This window comes from Sturnus vulgaris, chromosome 3 (assembly GCF_052056855.1).
Source record: "Sturnus vulgaris isolate bStuVul1 chromosome 3, bStuVul1.hap1, whole genome shotgun sequence".
Lineage (NCBI taxonomy): Eukaryota > Metazoa > Chordata > Aves > Passeriformes > Sturnidae > Sturnus > Sturnus vulgaris.
This window is the reverse complement of record NC_142245.1, coordinates 55,930,960-55,958,943: the sequence shown is the minus strand read 5'-3', so window position 1 is coordinate 55,958,943 and position 27,984 is coordinate 55,930,960. Positions and strand designations below refer to the sequence as shown.

Here is a 27,984-nt window from a genome sequence, read left to right as displayed (position 1 = left end):
CAGCTTCCACGAGATCCTTGAAGGTGCTAAAGAAGTCATCCAGTAGCGAGTGGAATGGTGACCAAGGGAAAGGCACCTTCCAGGACTCTGATGAGTGCAGCCTAAGCAGCAGCACTCAGAGCAGCAGCTGCCACACTTCTGAGAGCATCCAGGAGCCCAAAAATTCATCTCCCGATAAACATGCAGAGAGCACTGCATCTGACTTTTCTAATGTTCTTGTGAAAGAATCTGATATTCTCAGTGATGATGATGATGACGAGGACTATCAAAGCCTAAAGAAAGGCAGCCCTACAAAAGACATTGAAATACAGTTCCAGCGCCTGAAGATTTCAGAGGAACCCAGTGCCAACTCTGAACAGGATCAGGCTGCTGAAAATGAGGAAGGAGATGACTTTCAGATAGCACAGCATCCAAAGCTTGTGCGGGCCCATTTCTGCCCAGTGAAGAGAAAAGTAAACAGCACAAAGCGTAACCGAGGAACTCTAATGGCAATGCAAGAACGTCACCAATCCCTTGACAGTCACTCTGATGCAGCAAACCTGGATCTAAACTCTATTTTAGAGAGAGAATTTAGTGTCCAGAGTTTAACATCTGTAGTTAATGAGGACTGTTTTTATGAAGCTGTGGAGCGGCATGGAAAATCCTAGCTTTCTAAGCACTATATTAAAATATTCATTTGAAGTCCCCATAAAATTCAACATTCTGCTTAAAAACTAGTAAATTCATGGAAACTGCAGGAAAACTACTATCTGATTTTGTGCACTAATACATTTTTGCTCAAAAACAGCTGTAAAGGATTCTTAAGTTATTTTAATTTATTGTGGATCAAAAATAGATTAAGTTGGCCCAGGTTTGTAAATTAGTTTGTCCCTTTCAAGCAGTTATTAAGATGATGTAGTGTTCTTGGGGATGGCCTCATTAATATTTTAAGTAATATGGAAAAGGTGCTAGTGAGTGGCAGAGGGGTTTACAAAGGAAAGTAGCATTGCAAACTGAATTTTTCACCCTTGGGCATTTTCTTTCTTTGGTTTTCATGTTTGCTTTATTTAAAGCACAATTAAGTTATTTTAATGTGTTTTAGTGCACAACTGTGCAGAATTTTCATTTTTGTATGTTTCAATGCTGTTTATACTTTATACATATGTGTAAATACAAAAACAAAGCTTGGCCTGTAATCTTTTATTTGACTGTATTTTTTATTTTCTCTATGAGCCTGTACAGTAAAAGACAAATAAGTATTGTACTTAGCCATGTTTTCTACTTTTTATTGTGCCGCTTTTCTGTAGTTGGAGCTTTAAATCCCAAATTCTTTGCTTCTGCATAAATGAGAAGAGTATTAGCAGACCTTGAGGCAACTGGTGCACTTTATCCTCCCATAAGCCAGTCACTTGAGTGTATTTACAAGAGTCTTGGCTTCTGTTTTTTAAATTACTCTGCACAGTAGGATGTTCCAGGATAAAAAAGCACAAAACCTCAAACACCATCTTAAATGCTGATGTCTAAAAAGTATTTTTCTTCCATTTCAGCAAAGCACTTTGATTCATACAAAATTCAATTATATCAGAAGTGATGATTATATCAGAAGTAATGACCTGTTCTCACAAGACACATTGTTTCTTGGTATGTGTTCTAGCCATTCTCCTCAAGTAAAAAGAACGTGGATTGCCTTTTCCCTTTTGTCTGAATGGAATAGAGATCTCTATCTCTCTACCACTTTCCCAGAAGTAGGTCTTTCATATCTGCACAGATGTGAACATCTAAGAACATCTAAGCCTTCTTTTACTGAGACAACACCTGTAGATCACACAGTTAAAACTAATAAAAAAAAAAACCCAACAAAACAGACTTGTGCTGTTAGAGCTGCTTTTCCTCTTCAGTCTGTTCAGGCTGATCAGTACTTCCAAGTAAACGTCTTGTCATCTTCTTTTGCCGTAGTTCTTCTCTGTAGTTGAACACAAAAAGGCTTGGGTCTTCATCACACATTTTCCTGTATGCATTGCACAGGTTTCTAAATTGTGACATAGAGAGCTGAAAAGGACGCAGAGTTGGATCGACGTTTGCTGTCATCATCAGCTGTTCTGTTCTTTTCAAGCGTCCATTTTCAGGAAACAAGGTCCTGAAAGATACGGGGTGAAGAAAAAGTTCAGCAATTCAGACAGACAGTTACATTTCCCTTAAGAGTAGCATGTAATTTACTTAGTAGTAAAGCTATATTAATTATGTCACTGTTTTAGCTCTGGCAGTCTTAACATACCTCATTCTCTGAGCAATGGAAACATATGAGGGTCCTTTTTCTGCAAATGCAAATTATTATGACACCATAGGAAAGCACATACATACATTATAGACTAAACACATGCATGTATATTCATGTTTGCTAACATTAAAATGAGCTTTGGCTATGGATGCAAGCACAGAGCCTTCTTAGAATTAGCCTCGCATTTAGAAAGCAACAACAGATTACACTGCACAAAACAAGATCAGATTCAAACAAATATGGGTCTCTTTCAGACTGTTTCATTCCAATGGAAAAGACAATTACCACTTATCATTAATACCCTAACTCTAATGTCAGAAAAAAAGAAGAGAAAGAGGAAAGGAGTATTTAATTGCCATTCATGTTTTAATATTTAGAATGTGGGAGAATGTGGCAAGAGTCCTAAGATTTTGTTTTCAGCTTTGTTCACAGATAGGCGTATCAGTACACTTACTCTGGGGCCAGATGCATTAGCACTTCTCTCTCAAAAGTTCCCCAAATCTGAATGAAGAGCATTATATAAGTGATTTTTAATGTCACACAAAAATATATACTACACAGTGTGAACATTTGAAATGACCAGCTCTTATTAAAACATTTAAATGATCAGCAGTAGCTCTCAGTCTAAAACAGGCCAGAAAGGCAAAAAATCTACACATGATTCACGGGCATTTCTCTATTTCCAAATTCTATCTGTGTTACATGCACAATACATAAAAATGTTGTGCATGTAATTACAGTAACACACACTCCCCCCACCAGATGTGTCTGGCAGGTTGGTTGGACAAACGAGTCAAAAGGCTTTGTACAAGTAATGCTAATTGGTTCCTTGTGGGTGCATAGAATACGAAGTTAAGAATGGGTTTAAAATTTTAAGTGAAAAATGAAACTTATGGGAAACCTGTTTTGAAGTATGTGCTACTTCAGGCCTTTGTCAAAACATTCCCATTAGTTCAGCATCTAGGTCAGCAAGGTTAAAATGGATCAATTTCTATTTCAATATCCCTCTTTCCTTTGATCCCAAAGTTAAAAAACATACCTGGAACGAAGTCTACCTAATCTTTTTTTTTACAGACTATGAACCATCTTATAAATGTCTGTGAACCACAACTCAAACTATAATATGGACTTCATAGCGCAGTCTTATATTTCACATCTCAAATCCTAGAATTTATATACAAATATAAAGTGATTCTATTGCCTTGTTTTTATACAGTCTGTGTGACAGAGAACCTTAGAATGAACTTAACAGCCTTTTTAAACACCAAAATTTTCTTTTTTTTTCAGGTCAGCTAAAGAATAAGAGGATTGTGTTTCTTAGCTGCCCACTAGGGCTAAGGTACAATAAGCTGCTAGGGGAATACGTGACGTCCAAAAGTTCAGATTCCCCCTTCTTTCCTCAAAAGAATGTAAAGCAGTTATTAGCAATTTGAGATTACACAAAAGGCAGGAGGATTTTTTTTAAACTTTGGTAAGAATACTGTACATAACACAGATAGCTGATTGCACATGCCTTCTGCTTACACTGTCAAGATAAACCATTCCTTCACAGTAGAAAAAAAGCAAAAAAGTAAGAAAATCACCACCACCCTTTAAGTCAAAATCAAACCAGTCTAGAGTTTAAACACCTAATTTTCTAAACACTTCCAAATGCATACTCAAACTTTATAGAGAAATCTATACTCATTTTAAATCCAGTGTCTGCATCCCACACATCAATGGCATTCACGGCCTCAAGGAAAAAGAATCCAACAACCCAAAACTAGAGGCAAAATTCTTTGTTCACTTTTAAAACAGTGACATAGAAGGCTTGTAGTACAGTGAGGTAGTATCCACCCTAATTCTAGACTGAATCAGGGCCAAAACTATGCCCAGCAACATTCAGGGCGCCTAGGCTGCAGGAGATACTTCTAGTCCTAACAGCATCTCTGTCACACGTTCTACAGTGCTGAATGCTGAGGGTTGCCCATAGTAAGTCAGACACTTGGCAGTGCTGGAGTTTAAATAAGATCCTTGACAAAGAGATTGCAGGTTTCTCACATCAGAGAACCTAATAAATTGCCTCAGTAAGATACTGGGATTTTTAAAGAGCCAGTAAGAACTCCATAAAAGGGCAAGCACATAAACAAAAATGTGACCTTTTGACATATCCCCAAATAAGTAAAATTTCCTACAGACTATGTTTTCCTCACACTGCCATCTTGGGTTCTGGATTTTGATCCTTTTTTTTTTAAACTCAGTCAGTCTGTAGTTTTTGTGGTTGGGCTGTTTTTTTTTTTTCATTTCTGAGACAGACAAACTATTGAAAAGATGACCATTTTATCCTAGTGATTTTTAACAACTTCAACTGCACTGACAAAAATGCACAAGTAATTATTACATGATTATGTTAGATATTAATCTCATACTTTTGTGTCCAGAAACCATTCTGAAACGGAAAGATCTGATGAACTATGATGACAAATTTAAAATTGGAAGAATACAATCAAATGCATAGCTGATTTAGTAGCTGATGCATTTAACAAAAACATTACCTGGGAATTTGTCATTACAAATACTTACTCAATTCCACGGAAGCAGTATTTTCTTCTAAACTGAAAAACACTTTGAACCACTTTTTCTACCAGCTCAAATGGCTGCTGTATCTTTGGTTGCACCAATGGTGTGAAATGCACCACAGCCACATCCACCTATATGGAAAAGAAAGATAAATTTGAGTAGACATCTTCCTCTGAGACACATTACTTCTAAGTTACCTGGCTAGACATCAGCAAACAGGCACAATTTAGGAAGGCATTCTTGCAGCAGGTAAGCCAGCTGTGCAGCAAATAATGTCATGGTATGGAATATAAAGATGTGCCTTAGCTTTCAAGATCCTACAGAATTTTAGTCTTAGTTATCTACATATTTCCAATTAGTTCACATGCCATTAGTACTTGGTACTTTTTACCCCCATGGCATTTCGTCCATTTAGAGCAACTTTCATGTAATCTGTAAAGTAATTAGCACTTCTGTCTTCAGATCCTTCCACAAGATAATTCTGACATAATACACAAATTAGATAATATTTGATATACAGGCTGAAGGGCAGCTGGAGAAAATTGGTATTATAATTAGAAATCAAACCCATTCCCTATATGTTTTCTGTTGCTCCAGGGCTTTTGTAAAATGTAAGCCAAGGAATTACTTTTCAATGTATTAGGATTTCTAGTCTATTTAAAGGAAAGGTAGGCAGAAATAAGTGCTCTCAGTTTAAGTGACCACACAACTCTGTATTTACACTGTGTATCACAGTTAATCCAAAATTATGTTTGAATGATAGTGTGAAGATAAGCTTGTATATATTCTTTTATAACTCTCAAATCAGACTGGTTCACAGAACAGTCACTTGCCCTGTGTCTGAAAACAGAATGAAATAGTATGTACACACTTTATGTTTTTTATATGTGTGTATATATATATGTATGCCATGCAATTTTAGAGACACTGTATTATATAGAAACTTTTAGACTTCTGTATTAAAAATTAGGAGCTAGACTAAAACTCCAGTTCTGAACAACAATGAAAAAAGCAGCCCATCTTTCAAACTATCTAGATATTAACAACAATAAAAACGTACAATTTCTGTGGAGGAATACACTGAAAATTTGTACAATGTGTACAAGTACTATACAAATTTTTAAGTGCCAGATTTAAAAAAAATATTTAGTCTCTTATTAAAAAGAGTCTGCTAAAATGATCAGTAATCACTGAATTTTTAAAAAAGATCTGACAGTCAATACTGGCACTCATAGAACATGAATTTAACATCACATATGCTAGTTCTGACAGAAAAAAGAGACACAGTCAGACCAAAGAACAGCTGCTGCTTGAACCACAGTCTCAGCGTACCAATTGTTTGAGATAACCCAGAGCATGAGAGTACTTCAAAAAAGAGTTTCTCCTACTGCTTCAACCAAAACTGCTCATAGCAACTTGTGATATGGACATAATCTGACACAAAGGTACCATCCACCCATTTTGTTCTTTCCATGGGAACAGCTCAGCTGCTAAGTACATCTATCCAGTAGAAATGCTTCTACAAGACAAATTTCAAAGGAATTGTAAAATCCAAACAATGTAAGTTCTTCATGCAGACAGAACTTAAAAAGCTGAGCAAAAATACTGGCTAGAGAATAGAAAGAAAATACCAGAAGAAAAAACCCACAGCAAGTTTCCAAGTATATATTACTGGAGTGTTTTTCTTTAGTTGTTCCCCTCCTCTGAAAGATAGAGTTAAAAATACAACAGAAAAAAATCTTAATATTATTGAAATGTGAAGCACAAGAATTTATTTAAAAATCAGGTGACAAAACCACTTGACATATGGAATCTGCAGTGGAACACACATAAATTACTTCCCAAAGCAGATTTTTAATTTTTCAAGTGCTCAGAGCATCAGCCTTTGTCATGGGCTGCTCCTATTAGGAAGACCACAGGGATATAGAAAAAACTTGTGTTCATATTGAGTGTAAGAAAAGTTAATCCTCTTGAACAGAGCACATACATACTTCACATGTCCAATCAGCTCCTTGAACAGAAATACCAAGGGCACATGCATATGTTTATCTACATTTTGGTCAAGAAATATAACAAGGTATTACCCCCACAAAATTAGGGGTAAGAAAACAACCAGAGTCCACGTGGCATAACCTAGTCACCTCAATTTTGCAGAAATGCTCGTAAGTGAGAAATGAGGGCTCTTTCTGAGTTAGAGCCACATCTTTAACAAAAATTTCTAAAGGAAAAAAGCACATAATCTAGATACAGTGTACAGCTTCAGAGCCAAACAGCTCAATTTGCAATCTCAAGGCCAGGGGGCAATAATTTCTGCTTCTGAAACAAAACACAGCACTACTCAGCTCTATTATAGACACTGTTTTCTTTGGACCCTAGGAAAGCTGCTTGGTTACTATAGCAACAGATACAGGGGAAAGCTTTTCATTTGTAAATGGCCACTCCTTTAAAATCGTGCTATTTTCCCCATACCTTTTAATATGCATCAAATAGAGAGGAGAATTATGAAAGCCAGTAGAGTACACAAGAGCACTTAAAATACACAAGTTGATTTGATGATAATTTTACTAGTAACTATTCTCACCCCACTAAGTATGTTAGAAATATTTACAAAATAACACTCAAGTCTTACAAAATAATGAATATGAAAAACATTAAACTGATACATCCCAAACTGTTAATAGTGCAGCAATTATTCACCCCTTACTGTTTTAGTGTATCTGTACAATGAAGGTTTATACTCTGGTAGGGTAGGAGGAACACACAACAGAGTACAATTTAATTCACACAAGTCTGCTGCCTTGCTAATGAAATCAGCACTCTAAATCAGAATAAGCTTAAATGAGACAATTTTTACTAATTGTTGACAACAAAGGTTTCATAATGGGCAATACATGTACCTTGCAACAGGGCTGTATTAAAAACAAACCCACATAACCTTTCCTCAAGATGTAATTTACTCATAGGGAACTAAAACTGAAGCAGAACATGTTACAATTTCATTAAAACAGACTGCTTGAGATCCTACTGAGATAGTTCTAAGCCAGCACTTTCACAATCCAAGTATTCAGTAGGGTTTTTAATCTGTCTACTACAAACAAATGTTAGGTGCAACACCAGATATGTGCAACTCGTAGCAATCTTGCTCTGATCAGAGTTTACTTTTGGCTCACTTCCAGCAGAAAATAACTATACCTCTGCACTAATAAAAACAATTTCTAAGTAAGAGCAGCTCTGCAGTAACTCCATTCACACCAGGCTCACAAACAGAATCTCAAGAGACCAGAAGTCAGGTACAGAACCTGTGGGTATATCACTGCTGCAATGAGCAAGACCTTTCTCCCAACTTCTTGATTTCTCACACCAATTTGTCAAGGCCTCTTTTCTGATGTGCTGCATTTACCATGGAAGCTTACCAGTAACTTTATTCCCTTATTCTTTTATACAGCCTTATACAAACGTAACAAGTTAGAGGATGACCTATGGAAGGCTAAAGCTATCAGGAACAGATAAGCAAAGCCTGCAGTTGACTAGAAGTGTCCTGCTGTTCCAATTACAAATTAAAATAAATTGCACAGGAATTTAGGAAATTTAAACTCTTAATAAGATTATCTGTGTTGAAAGAAACAAATGACAAACAACAAAACTCTCTGGCTCTCAGTGTAACTTAAATGATTCCCCTCCGAGTCCGTAAGTCTACGGTTTCTGGATTCTCAAGATTTTACTCCATTTAATCACTGCTTACACTTCCCATCATAGAACCTAGATATCATTATGTATTTAGGACTAAGGGCCGCCGTCTGTTTTATTCCATAATCTCTTTGCTTTCCCTTACTGAGTGTTTTTCAAACAAAACTCATTAAACAAAGTACTCCTTTATTCTCGGGTAGATGGAACTAAGAGAGGGAACAAACAGCAGTAATGCACTTGCTGTGGAGAACAGAAAAAAAACAACATTCCAAGAAATTTTGTTAATACATGCCAATGCAGTTTTATATGAGAAGGGATAGTTCCATTCAAGAGAAACTGCATTTTCCAGGACATCTACAGTGAAGAAAACATCTCAGACCTCACAACCAACCGTAAGTCCTACACACACAGGAATGAAACATAACTGTATTTCTAATCACAGTTGTGGTTCTTGAATCTATCATGCCTTTAACTTGGTTCACAACATTAAATGTAATGTAAAGCTACCATTTGCAGTGTTTTACATTTATGCTTGAGTGTTTTTATATACTGATATTTTAAAAAGGAAGCAATTAAAAAGGCTGATTCAGAATACTAATTAGCTCTTTCAGAATATGTATGAGATTACAAATGAGTTTTTTAATGAGTTTTGAGCTACCCAGACCTGTCAGTTCCTTCTGCAAAAGGAAGTTAAGCCATCTTTCCCATAGGCCTGTACAGAAAATTATATGTATTTGCCAGAACATCTCTTCCCAGCCTGAAAAAACTGAAGGGATTTGGAAATAGGCAGGTCTTTGAAATAAGGTTTTAACAATGAGTAGTTGTCAATATTCTCACCTTAACTTTAAGCATTTTACATATATATATATATATATATATATATATATATATATATATATAATGTGCTAGTTAGAGTTAGCACATCCTTGAACAATTACCAGAAATAAATACAATACAAAAAGATTAGAGTATAAATATATGAACTATATATAGAGAAATAATATAGAGAATTATACTATATATTATAATAGAGGATAACAGTATTATACTTATAGTGGATAAATATATTAGTTCAGAAATTACACTAAAGTCTGATAGAATACATATTGATCAAAACCTTGTCATGTATAATGAACTGAAACAAGAGTAGAATGCCACAGATATTTTGTATTCCCCTTAATTTAATTTTATCCCTTATTAGTATGGCTTTTCAAAAAGTTCTAATGCTGAACACCAATTTTAATATCATTGTACATATCTAGATAGAAAGTCTGGATCATACTTTCTAAGACAGAAGCCTGCCCTTTGTATACCATTGATAAAAGACAAAGCCTGCCAATTATACAGCCCCATACTGAAGGCAAAGCAGAATACCACTTTCTAATCCTCCTCTCAGAGGTTTTAAACCACTGTTCCGCATCTGCAATCCCAACAGTCCAGCTGATGTGACAGCAACAGTTCTGTCTTCCCAGCTGCACAGTTATCATACTTCCTAAAATGTTCTCATCTGTCTAATGAAATTGGACTCTTAATAAAATAATAGCAAGGAGCTTTTTTAATGAATTTTTTTAAAAACTGACACTTCATGGCAAATTTGCAAATTATTTCAGACAGGTGTCTGATTCAAAAAAGGCACTTCCACAAATGAGCTGTTTCATACCAGCATTAAAAACATTATTTTAGAGCCAGAAGATAATATTCACTCTTATGACTTGCTAAATACTGCTGCTCTAAGTCAAGGAACGGAAATCACTGAAAATAAAAATCTGTTAAGTTTAAATAAAAATTATATAAAATAAAATACTGATTTAGAAAAGGCACATGACTAATTGTGAAAACCCTGCAAAAAACTAAATTCCATTTTTTTTTCCTCCAAAGCCAAGCTATTTTGTAACACTTATTAAAAAGATGAACAGGTAGTATTTAAAAAACAGAAATAAGGGGCTACTTCTAATCGTACTTTAAATAAAGTCAACAAGAGCTGACTACAGCTATCAACACTTAAACAAGGTGCCTGAAGAGTACAATATATTTTCTACCAGTGTTTACCTACCACAATGACTTCTAATCTGAAAGTTTCTAGTGTTCCATTTACAATGTGCATTTGTCTAGTAAGCCTGCAATCTGTATGCTATTACCAAAACCAACTGCAGTAAAATAAGTTTTGCTTGATGGCTTGCAATCACGTATGAAAGGGCAGCAGCTCCTTTTTACAAGCAATTCTAAAGCACTGTCCATTTGCCATCATCTCTGTTCAAGTACCTTGTGTACAGCAGCTCAGCTGCTGCAGGGTCATATTCAGATATTCACTCAGATAGCTCTAATTTTAAATGCAAGCTTTTTTTGTTTGCTGATTTCTTTTCCTTTCCCCCTCACACTTCTCCTCCCCCCTTTTATTCCCTGTTACGGACGGTCACAGCTTGGCTACGAAGCTCCCAGTTACTCATTTCCACGAGAGAAAAGGCAGACAAAAGGTGACAGAAGCAAACCATCATGGCATCAGCAAGCCTGCAGTTCTTTGCTTTTATTCTGGCTTTGTTCGGTGTTTTTGGAGATATCGCAGCCACCTTGCTACCAAACTGGAAGGTAAATGCAGACGTTGGCTCAAATATCATAACAGCTATAACACAGATGCAAGGACTTTGGATGGACTGCACATGGTACAGCACTGGGATGTTCAGCTGTACCCTGAAATACTCCATTCTCTCTCTCCCCGTCTACATCCAGGCTGCACGGACCACCATGGTACTGTCCTGTATCCTATCAGCCTTTGGGATCTGCATCTCTACAGTCGGAATGAAATGCACAAGGTTGGGAGGGGACACTGACAGCAAAAATAATGCTTGTTTTGTTGGAGGAATCTGCTTCATTCTTGCAGGAATATTTGGATTAGTACCAACATGCTGGTACACGAGAGAAATTATTTCAAATTTCCTGGACCAGACCATTCCAGAGAGTAGTAAACATGAACCGGGAGCAGCAGTTTATACTGGATTCATTTCAGCAGGGTTTCTGCTTATCGCAGGTGTGATCTTCTGCTCTTCCTGTTTTAAAAGGCAGCAAGGAGCATGGATTTACCCTCCAAAGCAGCACCATTTCCCATCCACAGAGCAGGAGAGCAATGCAGGTTACAGCCTGAAAGACTATGTATAAATAGTTATTTCTATCCATTTAAGTATTTCTATTCATTTAAGGGGTTTTTTTGTGTGTTAAGTGTCATCTGATTATTTCAAATAATGTATAACATACCACTTAACCTTTCCTATATCTGGGTTGCAGTTAAGCTTATGCAAGATATTTCATTTATAGGGGCATCCACAAAAAGGAAAAAGTAGGAAAAGATACTTGCCTGCTACAAGAATACTTAATTTTGTTGATCTTTCAAATCCTTCTTTCTGACTTCCCAAATAACCCTTACTGAAGAAAAAGGAACTATTTTAAAAATCATAACTGACTGTACAATTCATGCATCGATGTCTTGTTACAAGAAAATGATTAAAAACTGCTTTCTGTTTAGCGAATCAGACTTTCAATAACATATGACATTTTATAGTGTATTTTACATTTTTATCATGATTTTATTTATGATGCAAGGTAAAAAACCTATAAACTATTGTCCAAGAAGCCAAATTAAAAGGTTTTTAAAAAACCATCTGCCTTTCATTTTCAATTCTAGATTGCCTTGGTAACTAGATTTTGTATTAAAAAAAAAAAAAAACCTCAACAAAAAATATACACAAAAAAATCAACCAACCAAAACAAATCCACAACAAAAGCTCAAGGCTCCAAACCTTAGCTGCACTGTATACTCTGTATATCAGCCTGAAGGATCAGCAGTACCATTCAGCTCTAGCCAAACCCAGATTTCTTGCCCCGAACTGCCACCTGCTGTGGGTTTCATTTATTATTGTTAGAGGAAAGAGTGCTGGACATTCACCAACTGCTACTAATCTATCACTACACAGTGAGTGTCAGAGATGAGGAGCAGTACAACAAGAGAAATGTAACCATAGCTGTGAAAACACCTGCAAACTGTAACAAACAGGATAGAATACAAATTATCTGTGTTCAAGAAACATCTGTAAACATTCTGGCTTACACTTGCTAAAGGTAGTTCTTAACAGCTCAAATAACACAGTAACCACTTATTGTCTTCTACATTTCTGAGTTTCTGAAAGAATCTTAAGTCCATTTAATTATTCCTGTAGGATCTGTTCCAGGCCCACTCCCAGGTATTTTATTACTGTAAAATGTACTATACAAGAGTGATAATGAGACAGCTTCTTTATTTTTTTAACTATCTTACTTTGAATAATTACCTTAAATCCTTTAACCTTTTCTTTCATCACGAAGATTTTGTTTTGTTTGTATTGGTCACTGGCAAACTATGTTCTACCTAAATAGTTCCCTAAGTGAGAACCAAATCAAGAATGAAAAGGGGTATGACACAGGCCTTTAAATTTAGGAATATAATGCTGGATGAGTCTTTCAAAAAAATTAACTGCCATTTTTTCTGCGTATTTATACACAACATTCATTTCCCATGGTACTAGTCTGAAATTTCCTAAAAGACTGTGAAGGACCCCAAACATTACATGTTTAGTATGTTAGAAAAAGGTCTTCTGTTATAGCATTTGGGAAAGTGGACTGTTTTAGGTACTTAATATGTAAGTACTCTTTATTCTTAGAGTCTTCATTTTTCACACAGAGAATAGCATTTTTTTATTTGTTTTTACTCTACTGTTACATAGCTATTTTGAGTTTCCTATGTTTTAATCAAGGAGCTTGTTTTGTACTATTCCTAATGCAACTATAAGCAGTTATTAGGTATTGCAGAGACTTCACTAAGACCAAAAAGCCAATTTCTTTTTTTCCTAGACACAATGTTGTGCAGCACCATTCCACTAACCAAGAATCTTCTACGCCTCAACACTCCTAGAAATGTTGAAATAATATTCATGCATCGAGCAAATGAGGTAAACAATTCCTTCTCACAAACATTAATCTCCACCTTTAGAAAGGGGCTTGACATAACACTAAGCCGTGATCACTACACTGTATGTGAGTTAAACCTGTTGGCAAAAATGATAATCCAGAGGCATTTTTACAGGAGTGCATAAGAAAAAGGTAATAATGGCAAAATGTTCATTGGTTATACATGCTGCAAATTTTTCTTCCTTATAAAAAGTAGCTGTATTTCATATAGCTATGAAACAAACAAGGACGAAGCCATTTCATTCACAGTACCCTGCAAGAGCTTCCCAATAAAACAGATTCTATGAGAAATGGTAACATCTAAACCCATGTCCATCTACAGCTAAAACAATAAGGACAAAACAGAAGACCAGTCTACAACAGGAGTTTGAAGAAAACAAAAAAATAGTGAAATGAGGTGCCAGTCCTGTCTGAAAGAATTGTATTTTCTGCTTTTGCAGTATAAGCAATACTTGTTTTAACTCAAAAAATGCATTAAATAAAAATATGCCTGCCTTTAGTTGTACTGCTTTTTTTTATTCAACAGAGCACCAACTCACTCTAGGACATGCTTATACTAACATATTTGTCACAACTCTGTGTTACCTCTCTTGGTCAATTATGGTCTTTGCAGTACAGGAAAATGGAAATATCAGACCTTCCCAATTCTGGGACACAGTCTGCACAAGACTTTTAACTTCATTAGCTCTATTAGTACTCAAATTGCATCCACCATAAAACCAGAATTTTACTCTTACTTAAAACTATTTCACACACTTGACAGTGAAAGGGCATCCTGAAATTATTTTCCATTCAGCTAGGAAATAGGGAAAAAAAACCTAAGCCAAAACCTCAAACCAAAAAACAGTATTTCTTAAGCATGGTCATTTTCTTTCACAACAGATTGCTGTCACAACTAGTAATTTAACATGTTTGAACAGTAACTTGCTCAAAAAATACTACCAGAATTTTAAATTATCATCAAAATATACCCAGATAGAGGCCTTAAAATTCATTGTGATAAACGAGAAAATAACTTTCCAAAGGTTCTCAAGACATATGCCAGAAAAGTGAAAAGGACCAAGAGAGAGAGAGACTGATAAAGGGGAAAGGAGATGTATTGGAGAGCTGAACTAATCAACTTAAGAGTAACTTTCAGAAGTTGTAAGTTCACTTCTGAAACAGAACAGCAGTTTGATAGGACAAGTAGTAATGGTTGTAAACTCCCAGAGGGTTGATTTAAATTAGATATAAGGAAGAAGCTTTTTGCAATGAGGCTGGTAAAACAGATGCTGCCCAGAGAGATGGTGGATGCTCCATCCCTGGAAACATTCAAGATCACACTGGACAGAGCTCAGAGCAACCTCATCTAGTTTAAGATGTTCCTACTCATGGCATGGGAATGGTACTAAATGACCTTCCTTCAAACCCAAGTATTTCTATAAGCCTATGATTTCCACATGCATTCAGGGACACAGGCATCACTTACAGTCAGGCACAAATTTTTACAAACCGAAACAAAACAGGCTTCTTGTCCAAAATATTGATTTATTTCTTAATCTTTGATTCCTGTACTCATAATGGCTATTAATAAAAACCAGTGGCAGTAGATAAGAGAACAACAAAGAGATTGTTCTCTACTCACTCAAGAACATATAAGAGGGAGAAAAGATTGTTACTTTTTTAAACAATCAGTGGGATATCGATGACAAAGTGCTGCAGCAAACAGGAGGGAGTAAAATATGCTAAAGATGATAGGGGTGAAACCAAGATTATAGACATGGTAAAATTAGAGATGTTTGACAAAGGTGACAAATGAAAAGCTTTTCTTACCACAACCTTTCAAAAGACCATCAAATCCTTAAGGCACAATTCCTAAACTGTTTATAAATCTGAACAGTAAAGTAGCAAGCTTTCCAAAAATACTCCAATCCTAGCAGACTATCCTGCCATTAAATCCTAATCTTGCTCTCCAGAACACCCAAAGAAGTATGCTGACCTTGCAGATAGGTTTGAAGGTCAAAGCCAAGCTCTGAGGAACAAAAAACAGAAAAAGTACTTTCTCTGAGTAAGTGTGCTTCATTTACAGGAATTTCACATCACCCCACTCTGTAATATGGAGATGTTCAAATACAGCAGCACCAATGTTCCCTAGTGAAAATAAGATACATTGCTTGACTGATATATTGACAAAATCCACAAATAAACCTACCTCTGGCTTTGGAACAAAGGCTTGACCTGGAATTATGAAACAGTTTTCCACAGTGCAGAGATGCTGAGCCATGATGGACAGTCTGCTGCGTTGGTTACTTCCTGGATTAGCTGTAAGTCTCTATGGGAAAATCAAAATGTACATCAGTGATACTGAATTGACCAAGCGATCAGTTATATTAAAGCGTGATTTTCAGTATAACAAATTTAAGAAAAAAACCAAGTTTTTAATGATAAACTAGTGTATCAAATTGTATGCCCAGTCCATCTAAAATTTTCTTCTCCAATATAACAGCATTTCACTAAGATACCAGGCTTATTTGCAACCTCATTCCTGCAATCAAATGCACATGAAAAGGAACTCCTAGAAATTCTGCAGATCTAAATGAATGTCAAAAGAATTTTGTATGGATACAAGAGAAAAGTAAAACTATTCTGACTGCAGGATTCAAAACAAACCTAACACCAGCTGACAGTACTCTCACAATCCTTTCCTTCCACTGTTTCTGTATAAAATACTACTACTTTTTTTTCTGATCCAAGATGAAACAAAGCTCCATAAACTCAAGATCAGCTAGAAACTAAAATTTCTTCATAATTAACATGTCTACACTTAGAATACTTGCAAGGAAGCTGGGTCTACTTTAGATAAATTTTGAATGCCTAACAGTGAGTGCATTTAATACTTAAAACTCAATATAAGTATTCTCTGATTTTCCCATGTATTTCTTTACAAAACAGTAGCCTGGACAGATGTTTCCTACACTTTTGTGACCTGGCAAGAAATACATTTCATTGTGTTTTTCCTTGCATAAACAAAATTTAAACATAAAAAGCATCTTGTAAAACAATTCTCAAATTACTGAATTCATTTCATTAACTTATGCAAAAACAGAATCATGATGATTCTGGTTCTTGTTTACCACCACATCAATAAAAAATAGAAACAAAACCCCAATTTGCGTACTGGTAATATTCGTACAGGATGTAGTTCCATATGAAAAGCCTACTCATGAAATGCTGCCATGCTTATTAAATTTATCCCTGAAAACTAAAAGCTAAAACTGTTGCCAAAGTTTAAAACTTTGGCATTTTTCAAACAATTGGCAATTACATAACTTTGGCAATTTCAAACATTTTTCAAACAACACTTCTGAAAGGCAGTTCAACATGGAGCAAACCAATACTTTTCAACAACTTTTTAGAAAGACTGTTCAGGGATTCTTTTTGCCTATGCCCCCATTTAAAGCTACCTTCATTGTTGTGTCAGAGGAAATTATTATTCTCTAAAAAAAACCCAGACTGCAAAGTCTAACAATGCAATCTGACACGCACTTCCTTAACCTCTGCAGTGGAAATGAAACTGACCTAATGGCAAGACTTTGTAGCAATACTTCCAGGGCCAATTCAAACAAACCTATCTTTACTTTTCCCAGAAACCATCTAGCAAGTCTCAGGCAGTAAGTTCCTGCTTCTCAATTACAGAGGGGATAACTTAACATCTGGATAGTAACATCTTAAGCCACTTCAACCACAGCAGCAGGAGCATACCTGTGTATGGCATCCATCCACGCATCAGCCAGACAGACCCCCAGCCATGGGCACGGACATGTTCAACTAGGTCAGCTTGCTCAGAGACCTGCCCTGCCTGACCTTGAAAGTTTCCAGGGATAGGGCATCTACCCACTCTTGGCAACCTGCTGTAGTGTTTCACTACCCTCACTGTGAAAAATTTCTTCCTTTTATCTTAATCTACCCTCTTTTGGTTTAAAACCATTACTCCTTGTTCTATAGCAACAGGCCCTGTTAGAGGATCAATTTTAGAGTAAGTGGGCTGGAAAACCTGGCCTAGGTGACAGATTTGAGATGAAGCACTGTAGAATTTGGGACAAAGCAAAAGTTCTTACCCACAAATTGAATAACAGTTTTACAAATTTAAACTACAGAGAAAAAAAAATCCGCTTGACACTCAAAAGTGCTATTTTTAATGCTGTGGATATTTGGCCTTATCCTCCTTAACAAGCCTCAGATTCCGCATATAAAGTAACTGCTGGTTCTCATCAGCTTTAATCAATTTATTTATATCATATCAGAACAGAGTGGGCTGCAGTAGTAGGTGTGGAGTGACATAACTCACACCAACATTGCTGTGCTACAAGAAAACAGAAAATACAGCCTGCAAGAAATGCAAAAGTATTTACTTCCCTGTTATACTGGCAAAACCAAGTCTCACCACAAATAAAAGAGCACACTGCTTCACTTTCTTACTGTTAACATCAATTTCTCCTAACTAATTATAATGCACATCACTCCATTCCATGATACATCTTATGCTTTTGCTGAGCTTATGACATATACACAGACTTTCTTTGATATTTAGGCTCTTAGCTTAGAAATAGCCAGGAAGGACACCAAATTTTTGGGTATAAGAAATTCCCCTATCAAGACTATAAACCCAGAGATACACAAAATATCAGTAGCACCTCACTATTATCTGCATTACACTGTTCTCTCTTTCCTGATACTGACTATGCCTGTACACATCAATTTACAATGGTCACCTTAAGCAACTCCAGAGAGTCAGGAGAAAAAACACAGAGCCTAATTATTGTTCTTTCTCCTAATCACAGAATGAAATAATATCTTTAAAACAATTTATTTTCATGCCATCAAACCAATAATGGAAATGCAAACCAAAAACCATGAACAATTTTGCTCATGGAGGAGGATTCATGTTTAAATTGTGTTGAACAAGAATCAAGAGATCTCAGAATGCAAACTCAACAACAATCATCACTGATTCACTGCATGACCTCGGACAATACATTCCATTCCTAGTGTTTCTAACTCCTCAGTGCTCTAAGCATAAGAGCTCAAGTGTGCATGGTGTGCACCTGATTGAGCTATGCTGGGTGAGGAAGAACTGTCACCTGCATGTCACCAATGACATGCAGCTGGGTACAGTGACATAAAGTACAGAGTGCTCTCACACAGTGTTAGGTGAATTTTTGCTGTCAGAAAACTATGTATTGTACCTATCATCACTCTATATTTTACATCACAGTCCATTAGCCATATTTTGCAACAAGGCCTAATCTCACACGACATGAAGTCCTTCCGGGAAACAGACTGGATTCTGTAATGCCTGAAACCAAATGAGCCCAGAACTGAATTAAGAAATCTGGTTTATTTCATACCAAATATCTGTCCCTAGTGTTCTCTAGACCCACTTACTGGAAAAACTTCATCAATCTTGATTGCAAGGCTAGGGCAATGACAGCACAATATGGTTTGCTTTGACCCAAAAAATGACAGCAGGCATCCCACTAAAATATATAATTATTACTAATTTTCACAGAGAATAAAAAAAAACAGCAATATTTTCCTATTCAAATTTTTACTTTGAAGGATTAAAAACAACATACACATTGAGACTGCACAGACAGAAGACAGAAATTCAGTTTTCAAGCTGATGTGCAACTCCTTTTTTTCTTTATAAATGCAAGTGAGATGCTTGTTAAAAGCCAGACTGTTTCCATAACTGCAAAGCAAAATTCTTTCCATTCTCTATGTTTTATATTTTGTGCAATGTCAATAGAAATAAACTGTTACGTCTGAAAGCACTGTGGAATAAGCCAACCTAATATCAACTGATCTGGCATTAACACTGCAGATCAGTCTGCCCTTCTTTCAGAAACTATTAATACAAAGTAAAATATCAATTTGCTCTTGGACTTGCAGTGACAGAAGTAAATTAAGGTCTCTTTACACACACAAGAATGGCAGAATACATTAATAATTCTGGTATTGTCTCATTCAAGAAAGCCAACGCAAATTTCCATGGTCTTGACAAACATCCTCTGTTTTTTAAGTGTTTAATCACAACTGGAAATAATGCTAGCCTTCCATTTTTCCTTATTTTAAGGAAGGTGTTTCTTAAAAATTATTTTTAATAAAGAGAATAAAGAAAATAAATATAAGTGTATTTCTTCAGATCAATGGAAGGTAAGGAAAAACAAACTGATGATATTGCACAAATGACCATCAGAGAATAAACATACTTAAAAGCAGAAGACTGCTGTGCAATCTATTAAAGAAATCAGACTACAGAAAATAACAGATAAATTACGTCAACAAAATATAGCCCTGCATGAGACATTAAAAAAATTACATGCTTGTGAAAAGATCCAAGCAGACAATTAACTCATCAAAATTCATAATTTACAGCCACATAAACTAAAAACTCCACTAACCTTTTCCTCTCTTTCCAAAGTCAACTAAGACTGGGTTTGTAGTTTTAAACAAAACATTGCATATAATTTTCGCTCAATTTAACATCTGTACAATATTGAAAAAATGCCAAAATTTTACCTCCCCAACTTCCTTTTGAAAAGTCAGCGTCATCTGTGTCCTGCCGTAAATAAAAGGTCCATCCCTTTTCGAAACATTCTCAAGCCATTTGATGATTAGAGGAGTTGAAACGCTGAAGGGCAAATTCCCAATGATATGTATATCTGGTGGGTCTGTTGGCATTTGACAGAAGAAAAATAGCTGTGAAAAAGTTTTCAGTAAGATTTTTGCCAAGAAATAAAACACAAGAAAAATAAATGCCTATCCACCTAGTCTTAAGATATGGGAACAATTTTTTATCATGCCACATCAAAATGTTGCTTGTCCATTTATACTCATCTTACACTGAAAAAGCTCTTTTACTATTCTCAGTATTTACTTGGAAAAAAAAGTGGTTAGGTTTGGTTTTCATTTACATTTGAACAAATCAGTAGCTTTCAGATGATTTTCAGCTCATGACTAAATTCCAGGGGAGCTATTCTAGAATGGCAAAACCACAAGAGTGTTCCTGTGATTTCAAACTATGACTATCAGGTACAGAGTAAATAGCCATACTCATACTTCTGTCCAACACATCCTCCCAGAGGCATTTTAGTGAGACCTAACAACCCTCAAAACAACCACCTAACTCACACTGGACAGAACTCTCCTTCTATATAGAGCCCTCTGAAATCAAAAAGCATTCAAGTACAAGATTTAGCCATAAGAAGCGATACCTATTTTTCAGTTATGGATCATACCCCTATCTGTGCATGTCATACAACACAACACAGGGATTTCAGTAGCAGGGACCCTTATGTCTAAGAGGGAGTGCAACAAAAGTGGGCAAAACCCAAAAGCCAGTGTGCTGTTCCTTAGATATGACAATATTCAATAACATGAATAAGAGATGACAACATAAAATTCAACCTGCTTTTCTGGCACACTTATTATTCACTTTTTAGGTTGTGATATTTCTAGTCTATCTGTGGTATTATACATTTATCAGTGATGGTGGTTTTTGAAACCCACCAGTTTTTCCAATTTTCATATGGCAAAAACACGAAGAAATGTATCTTGCCTCTAATTTGTCAGCTCAAAACCTAACAATGATTCTATCTTCCAGAAAGGTAAATTTTTAAAACTGCACTACACTCTCACACATACATTTTATCATAGTTTGTTCTGTAAAGCACTTACCTTTTGCAATTAGGCAAATACAACATACAATTTTTCTAGGTGAACATAATATGCCGTGGTCTTTTTATGTCCTCAGTCAGAAAGCACTTTACTGCTCTTTAGGCATTGCAAAGAGTGACTTTACCTTATATTAATACATTTGGAAAAGGGGACTGGGAAATTCTCTCTGATTTATCTAATAATATTATACATTTTGAAAGGGAAGTGAAATAGTGTCCTATTGCAACTTCAGGTTTAAAAAAGAAGGCAGAAAAACCAAAATCCTGAATAGATTCTACTTTTCCCAAAAATATCCAGCTGAAACCAAAGAAATGAGGAACCTAAAGTTTTGCAGGTTAAGTTTTCCAAAAGTTTCAAAGCAAGTTACAGAAATTTCTTCAGTGGAACAACAGCAGTGGCGATTTCTGACTTCTTCAAAAAGAGGAAGGAGCCAGGAAGTACACCATTTGATCTCCTCTTATGCTTTCCAGAAGTCATTTTTGTTCACTCAAGACACTCTAAGGTTAATAACTGCAAAGCTCCTCATTTTATACTAAGGTTAATGTCACACAAATTCCACTGTTTTGTATTAGAAAAGGAAGAGTTCTCTGTTTTCTTTAGGAAAAAAACCCCAAACAAACAGTTGTCTCTTTATCTTCAACGTGTACCAGAAGAGAGTAACACCTGCACTGAGTGAACTTCAATATTAAGACTAACTCAGAAGCCCTAAAAAAAGAAACAAACCAAATGTAAATACTAACCATCCTCCCAGTTCTTTTTTAAGTGCTTTGGAAAAGCCTTCTCCATCTTATAGGTCAGGATATCTCCATGAATGATGCGCACTTTTCCTGGAGCTGCTTCAGACAGCATCTGTTTGTAAACAAGCAAGCAGAATCCACAGTGAGTGTTAACCAAACTGATTTCCAGTTTCAGCCACTGCAGAAATGAATATATACATGTATATATACATATACAGCCATGGCTATATATTTATCTTCAATATACAATAAAACACAGTAGTGGTTAAAACTGAGAACACTATTAGCAAGTATTTACTTTCAAAAAGCAAACACTAGAAATAGATTAATGTGTGATTCTGTAAACATTTAACTAGTCACAGATGTAGAATTTTAATAGAGAATTCAAACTTGAAAAGACTGCTAAGAATCTCTTCAACCACAACAATTAACAAGTCCCAGGCCACTAGGAGAACTGTACCTGATTTAAGTAATAATGCAAGCAGGAGGTTTTGAAAGGTTTTTAGATCAATTACCTATGAAAATAAGGGCTCATGTTGTTTATTCTGTTTCCCCCACAGCTTTAGGGCCTATCATCCAATTTCAGCCATATATGATACAGGGCTGCAGAAATATTAATTTTTCCTTTTACATGAAAAATGTGGAAGAGATTATCTTAATATTCCCTGTAGTAGTCTACACTTGTACCATTAAAAAACAAGGAATCCACTCAAAAGACAGAATGAGTACCTAGCAGGAGGTATAATTTCTCAGTAATTTCTATCTTTCTACACATTACAAACTCATCTCCGTTGTCAGCTTCTGCAGCCCACTTGCACAACTTATCTAGTATTTAATAAAGGCTGAAAAATAAAGTGCAAACTCAGCACTATTTTGAAGATGACATTTGGGGATATTTATTGATCCTATAAGAGAAAGAGAAATGGCTTAAAGAACAGTCTTGCTTTTGCACAGAAATCCAAATCCATAAATAGTTAAGTGCCAGTGGCCTAACTGCCAAAATAAACTGCTCATCACTGCTCCATTTTCAATCTGAACGATGTTTATATGGTCAGGGGGACAAACAGCTTTCACGATTCTCTGAGCCAAAGGAAAATGGTGCTTTCTTCTACTGTTCACAAAACATGTCATGAAATCTTTTTGAGTAAAAGTTTGGGGTTTTTAATTATCAAAAAACCTAAGTCTTATGTAGAACAATAACAGCTTAACAAAAAAATAAGTGCTCCTACATGTTTCAAGTGCAATTTTTTCCAAAAAGAAAAAATAAAACTAACCTCAACTCCAAACCATCAAAGGACTTTCCAGCATTACACTACCAGTTATATGACATACCAATTCACTAATCTGCCATGTTTGTCAAATCTTTCTTTGAAGCTGTTATAAGTGCTCTAACAGGATGAAAGAGAATGTAAGATTAATAAAGTTAGAAAATAGTGTAATTTGGTAATAAAAGTTTTTTTATCAAGATGAGTTTAGAAGTTGCTGAGTAACGTGCTTTAAATAACTGAGAACTGCATTTAATTTGTGACCAGAAAATCATTGTCTTATATTTCTAATTTGAAATAAAGACTTGGAAACCCAGTGAAGCTTTTTTCATTTGAAGGGAAAATGGGTGCAGCTAACACAGCTCCAGGAGCTGCTGTGCATCAAGGACACCAGTCAAGAGTGTTCCATCATACAGATACTCTCATTCTTCATACACAACCAAAAGAGCACAAAGGAAGAATAAGGGGCATAGTTTAAAACATGAAATGGTGTTCCTGGAATAATTTTATATTCAATACAGTCTCTTATCAATCTTTCCAGCCTAAAAACTATTAGGGCATATGGCATAGGGAGGCTGGGATTCTTTAAGACTACGACAGACCTGACAGACTCTCAGCTTGTGTAAACTTTAACTCTATACACATATGTTCTTCACTCCATTTCAGTTTTGCAGTAAAGAAAATCCCCACTTCAGTTTTGTGAGAGACCACAGCCTGAAAAAGTTAATGAAAAATGGTGTATGCTTTACATTAGTGATTTTAAAGGTATCTAAGAGACATTTTTAAGTAATAGTCCCCAACTGTTATTTTAATCTCTGACATTTTCCCTTATTCAAATCTCGACCATTTTATGAGCATAACTTTTGATAGTTTGCTTGGGAAACCAGAAAAACTATTACAACCCACATTATTAGTAAAGAAAGATTCACTGTTATGCATCTTCTTATTTGTATAGAAAAAAAGCAATACCAAATTGAACACTAATGGATGCAACTCATTTCTTGCTCACTCACATTTACTGTTATTGAGTTATACCACCTCTATATTCAATAACCTCATTTACACATTCACTTCTAGTGTGAGGAGATTGGCAATTAAAAATAATGACTAACATTATGTCACTTGAACAGTATGTCACTTGAACCAAAAGATCATTTTAGATGCTGAGAAGTATACTTTTATTCGGATAAATCTGTTGCAGCAGACGCATTTTGGAAGATCAGAAAAAACATCCAAGTACTTAAAAAGCTCTCCTAACTGAAATAAGTGGCATTTAACCTCAAATTCTCTCCAGTCCCAAAACAGTTCTCAAAATCTAAAACAAAAATGCTGATTGCCCCCACCCAGGTGAAAACACGAAAGTTTCACATTTCATAAGACAAAGATGGCATATTACATGTTATTAATGGCTAACCCCACAAAGACATAATTACATGCACATTCAAGTTTCGGGATATGAGCAGTTTCATTCATACCTTACATTATTTTATCCTGTAAAGAGACAGGAGCAGCTCTCAAGTGAACTACCTATTTATTTTTGCTCCTGATTTACTGAAAAAGACAGTGCAATTTAAGGGAAGCCCTTTGAATTGCTCTAATCTGAGATTGCAGAGACATCAGAAACTAGTCAAATCTTAAGAATTTTGGCTGACGTTTTTCTTGCTGGATTTATACAGCCAAATTCCATAAACATCCAGCAACAGAAGTAGATAGCATTTGAAAATGCCACAATTACTTGTGTACTTATACCAACCTTAAAAGAAGAAAGAAAAGCTTAAGAATGTTATTTTAAAAATGTAAAATAGATGCTTGCTTTATTCTTCTCTACCTGGATGTTAACCCACATTGACAGTATTAACTGGTGATACACCTTCCCAATTTTAAAAAGCTTAATTATTAGGATTAAAATGGAATATAAGACCCTACATAAGGACATTACATTCAGCCTTCGAATTATGATTTTGCCATCATGATGAAATGCACCAGAAAAGTCTCAGCATGAAAAAAACCCAAAACCAAAAAGCCTTGGCAGTAATTCAGTTGCAGGATAAGGTCCTAATGGGCCTACGAGAAAGCAGAAACAATGAATTGCAATACTGTCTATCTTCAAGCAAATATAGCTCTGGTTTCTGCCACAGAACTAAACCTATTTTCAGTGCTGAGATCTCAACAAGACACCTGGAATATCTCTAAGTTCTCAGAATGTTCTTATTCAATGCTGTGATTACATGTACCCAAATTACTCTCCAGCTGGTACCTGCAATCCTGGAATAAATCGAGCATCTTTTTCAATTAAAAGGAGTTGTTCAACACCAGCACTGAGAATGGATCTGGTAATTCCTCCTGGCCCAGGGCCCACTTCACAAACATGGGCATTTTTCAGCTCACCAGCCTGTTTCACTATCTTGTCTGCAAGACACAAAGAACATACTAAGCCTTTATTTTCCAGGAGATGCAGCTCACCAAGATAACCTCATTGTTTACTGTAACACAAGCACAAGCATGCTTATCTCAGAACAGACATAAACAGTGACACATCCCAGTTAAATCATCACGCGCCCGCCAGACTGCACAGAATTCAGATTTGTTCCATATTACAAGATATACTGAGCTATTTTAAGTTTTATGCCTTTAGTATTTATTGTGCTCATTACACAATCAAACAAAAAGAGAGTATCACTCATCTGTACACCAGCAGTACTACTGTGCTGCAAGCAAGCACTTGTGTTCAACATCCTAAAGTCCCACTACTTTTCCTCCTAAAGGTATTTCATTACAGAACCTTTATTTCAAGGCAATTTAGGGATTAAGAAAGATACAGTAAAACTCTACGAAGATTATATTAGGTACAGAGCAATTTTATGAGGTAGAAACTGGACTAAATGAAGAGCTGAAACACAGGCAACTGGTAGCTAGAGAAAACAGGGCAGTTGGAAGGTGAGGAATGAATACCCATATGTTAAGTGAAACGTATTAGAAAGAAACATTAGAAAGTATTATAGACACTAAAGAAGACAGATTAAGGACTAGAAAATGTAGCTAATGAAACAAAGGGATCCTTGGGAAACATGAAGAGATGCTGACAGAAATTATGCTGCTCACTCTTTGATCTCTTATGCATGCAATAAAAAATATCCAAAAAACCTGGCTACTTCTAAAGTCTTACAAAAGGCATGCATACATTTTTATTCCGGGGAAAGAGTCCAGTTGTTCAGGCAGTGAAACTGAGTTTCATGTTCTGAATATTTATCAACCTGAGTCTTCAAACAAATCATTAGCTACATGAAGCTGTACTACATTTGTTAATGCAAAATCCAGCCACCACTGTGCCAGAGAAGACACCCACCCCTGACTGACAGAACAGTGCCAGCTTTGTCACCCACTGCTGACATAAAGATGGAAAAAACTGAATTGTTCAGAACAATGCAACTGATTCAAAAAAGCTACACTTATGATAAACTGAGACAAATGACTCTCCTATCTACAGCATGTAACAAAACTTAAACTGCAAAATGTGTTACATACTTTCTATGATACAGAATAATCTGAAAAAAATGATAATTTTAAAGTCAAACTTATAAACCAAAATAGTACTCAAATGATACAAGTACTACTTTGGTTTAGATGTTTGCATTTCAGTCGATAACCCATATTTTATATAGGAATATAGTTTCTATCTAGAAAATTGCACTTCAATTTATAAAGAAACCTATTTTTAAGGAGTAAGTAAAACAATTAGCCTAACCTAAAACTACTTTTAAAAAAGGTCTTTATTATAAAGGTTTACCATTGAGCTGCCATTAGTCTGACAAATGCTATTCTCCAAACATCATCTCCTTAGCTATACTTTGAGTTATATTCTGGATTCTGACAAAAACTGAGATACATGTTCTATGTTAGCTAAAAATATTAAAATAAAATATTTAACCTGTCAATCGCAAATCCAGTAGAAAGTTCTGGGAAAGCTGTTTCAGTGCTTTAAGGCGAAAGAGTTTAATAATTTCTCCAATAGTTGGCAGGGGAGGCAGACGGAAAGCTGCCACCTTTCCTGGAGCAGCCATAAGACAACTCTCATACCTTCGTCCTAGAGAGACACCGAAAAGATTATTCTATTACACACAATGAATTAATATTAAAAACGCTACCAAGCTTACAAACAAAGGCGTGATTTACAGATCAATATAGGAGGAATAAACTTCAAACATCACTACTTTGATTTCTGGATGCAGTGCTTATGCTAGGCACGAATTCGGGGTACTTGGGCAAGTCCCATTTTGCAGATCTGCCAACGCCTCAGGTAAAACAAAACCCTCCCACAATTACTCCATGTCAACCTTATACTACTTTAGAGAGGAATCAGTGAGCAGAATGACTTCAGGCACGGCGCACACGTGTTTAACTGATGCGTCCCGGAGATCTCAATAGCTCCGCCCGCTGCCCGCGCGTGTTCCCGGCAGCGCCGCCCGACTGCGCAGGCGCGCAGGCCGTCAGCGCGGCTGGGGACGGCCCAGGGCAGCGGCGGGGCGGGGCAGCGCGTGCTGCCGCACACACCGGGCCGGGCCGGGCCAGACTGGGAGCGCCCCGCCGCCGCCGCCGTACGCGCTTTCTCTCTCCTAGCGGAAAGGGGCGCTGGGAGCGGTGCCCCGGCAGCGCCGCGGCTCCTCACGGGGCGCAGCGGGCGCCAACCCGGAAGAGAAAAGGGCGGCGCGCTGCGCATGCGGCTGTCCCGCCGCCTTACCTGGCCGTGTGCAGGGGGCGGGGCCTG

The 27,984-nt window shown here is 36.4% G+C and overlaps 3 protein-coding genes across 10 annotated transcripts in view; 2 read left to right on the top strand and 1 right to left on the bottom strand.

Moving 5' to 3' along the window:
* Positions 1 to 1,243, top strand: part of TIAM2 (TIAM Rac1 associated GEF 2) — a 135,834-nt gene extending 134,591 nt beyond the window's left edge. For all 4 annotated transcript variants that reach the window (XM_088161699.1, XM_088161701.1, XM_088161702.1 and 1 more), the window contains one exon: positions 4 to 1,243. In XM_088161699.1, coding sequence (XP_088017825.1) covers positions 4 to 647 — 644 coding nt within the window. In that variant the 3' untranslated portion in view covers positions 648 to 1,243. The remainder of the gene's footprint in view (positions 1 to 3) is intronic.
* On the bottom strand, positions 1,178 to 27,984 carry TFB1M (transcription factor B1, mitochondrial). 4 transcript variants are annotated; one of them, XM_088161704.1, is made up of 8 exons: positions 27,958 to 27,984; positions 27,148 to 27,303; positions 25,477 to 25,628; positions 21,958 to 22,066; positions 20,060 to 20,211; positions 15,690 to 15,809; positions 4,820 to 4,947; positions 1,178 to 2,116 (listed from the first exon to the last, which is right to left on the bottom strand). In XM_088161704.1, exons 2-8 carry the CDS (start codon positions 27,278 to 27,280, stop codon positions 1,855 to 1,857), a joined length of 1,056 nt encoding a protein of 351 aa, XP_088017830.1. In that variant the 5' UTR covers positions 27,281 to 27,303; positions 27,958 to 27,984; the 3' UTR covers positions 1,178 to 1,854. The 4 variants fall into 4 exon arrangements, with proteins under 4 accessions (XP_088017830.1, XP_014741503.1, XP_088017831.1 ...); XM_014886017.2 differs by lacking the exon at positions 27,958 to 27,984 and adding an exon at positions 27,554 to 27,701; XM_088161705.1 differs by lacking the exon at positions 27,958 to 27,984 and adding an exon at positions 27,609 to 27,631.
* CLDN20 (claudin 20) lies at positions 8,688 to 13,992 on the top strand. Of its 2 annotated transcripts, XR_015802428.1 has the most exons (3): positions 8,688 to 8,895; positions 10,923 to 13,479; positions 13,821 to 13,992. XR_015802428.1 is itself a non-coding variant. In XM_088161707.1 (2 exons), exon 2 carries the CDS (start codon positions 10,997 to 10,999, stop codon positions 11,654 to 11,656), a length of 660 nt encoding a protein of 219 aa, XP_088017833.1. In that variant the 5' UTR covers positions 8,688 to 8,895; positions 10,923 to 10,996; the 3' UTR covers positions 11,657 to 13,992. The 2 variants fall into 2 exon arrangements, 1 of the variants encoding a protein (XP_088017833.1); XM_088161707.1 differs by having other exon boundaries at positions 10,923 to 13,992.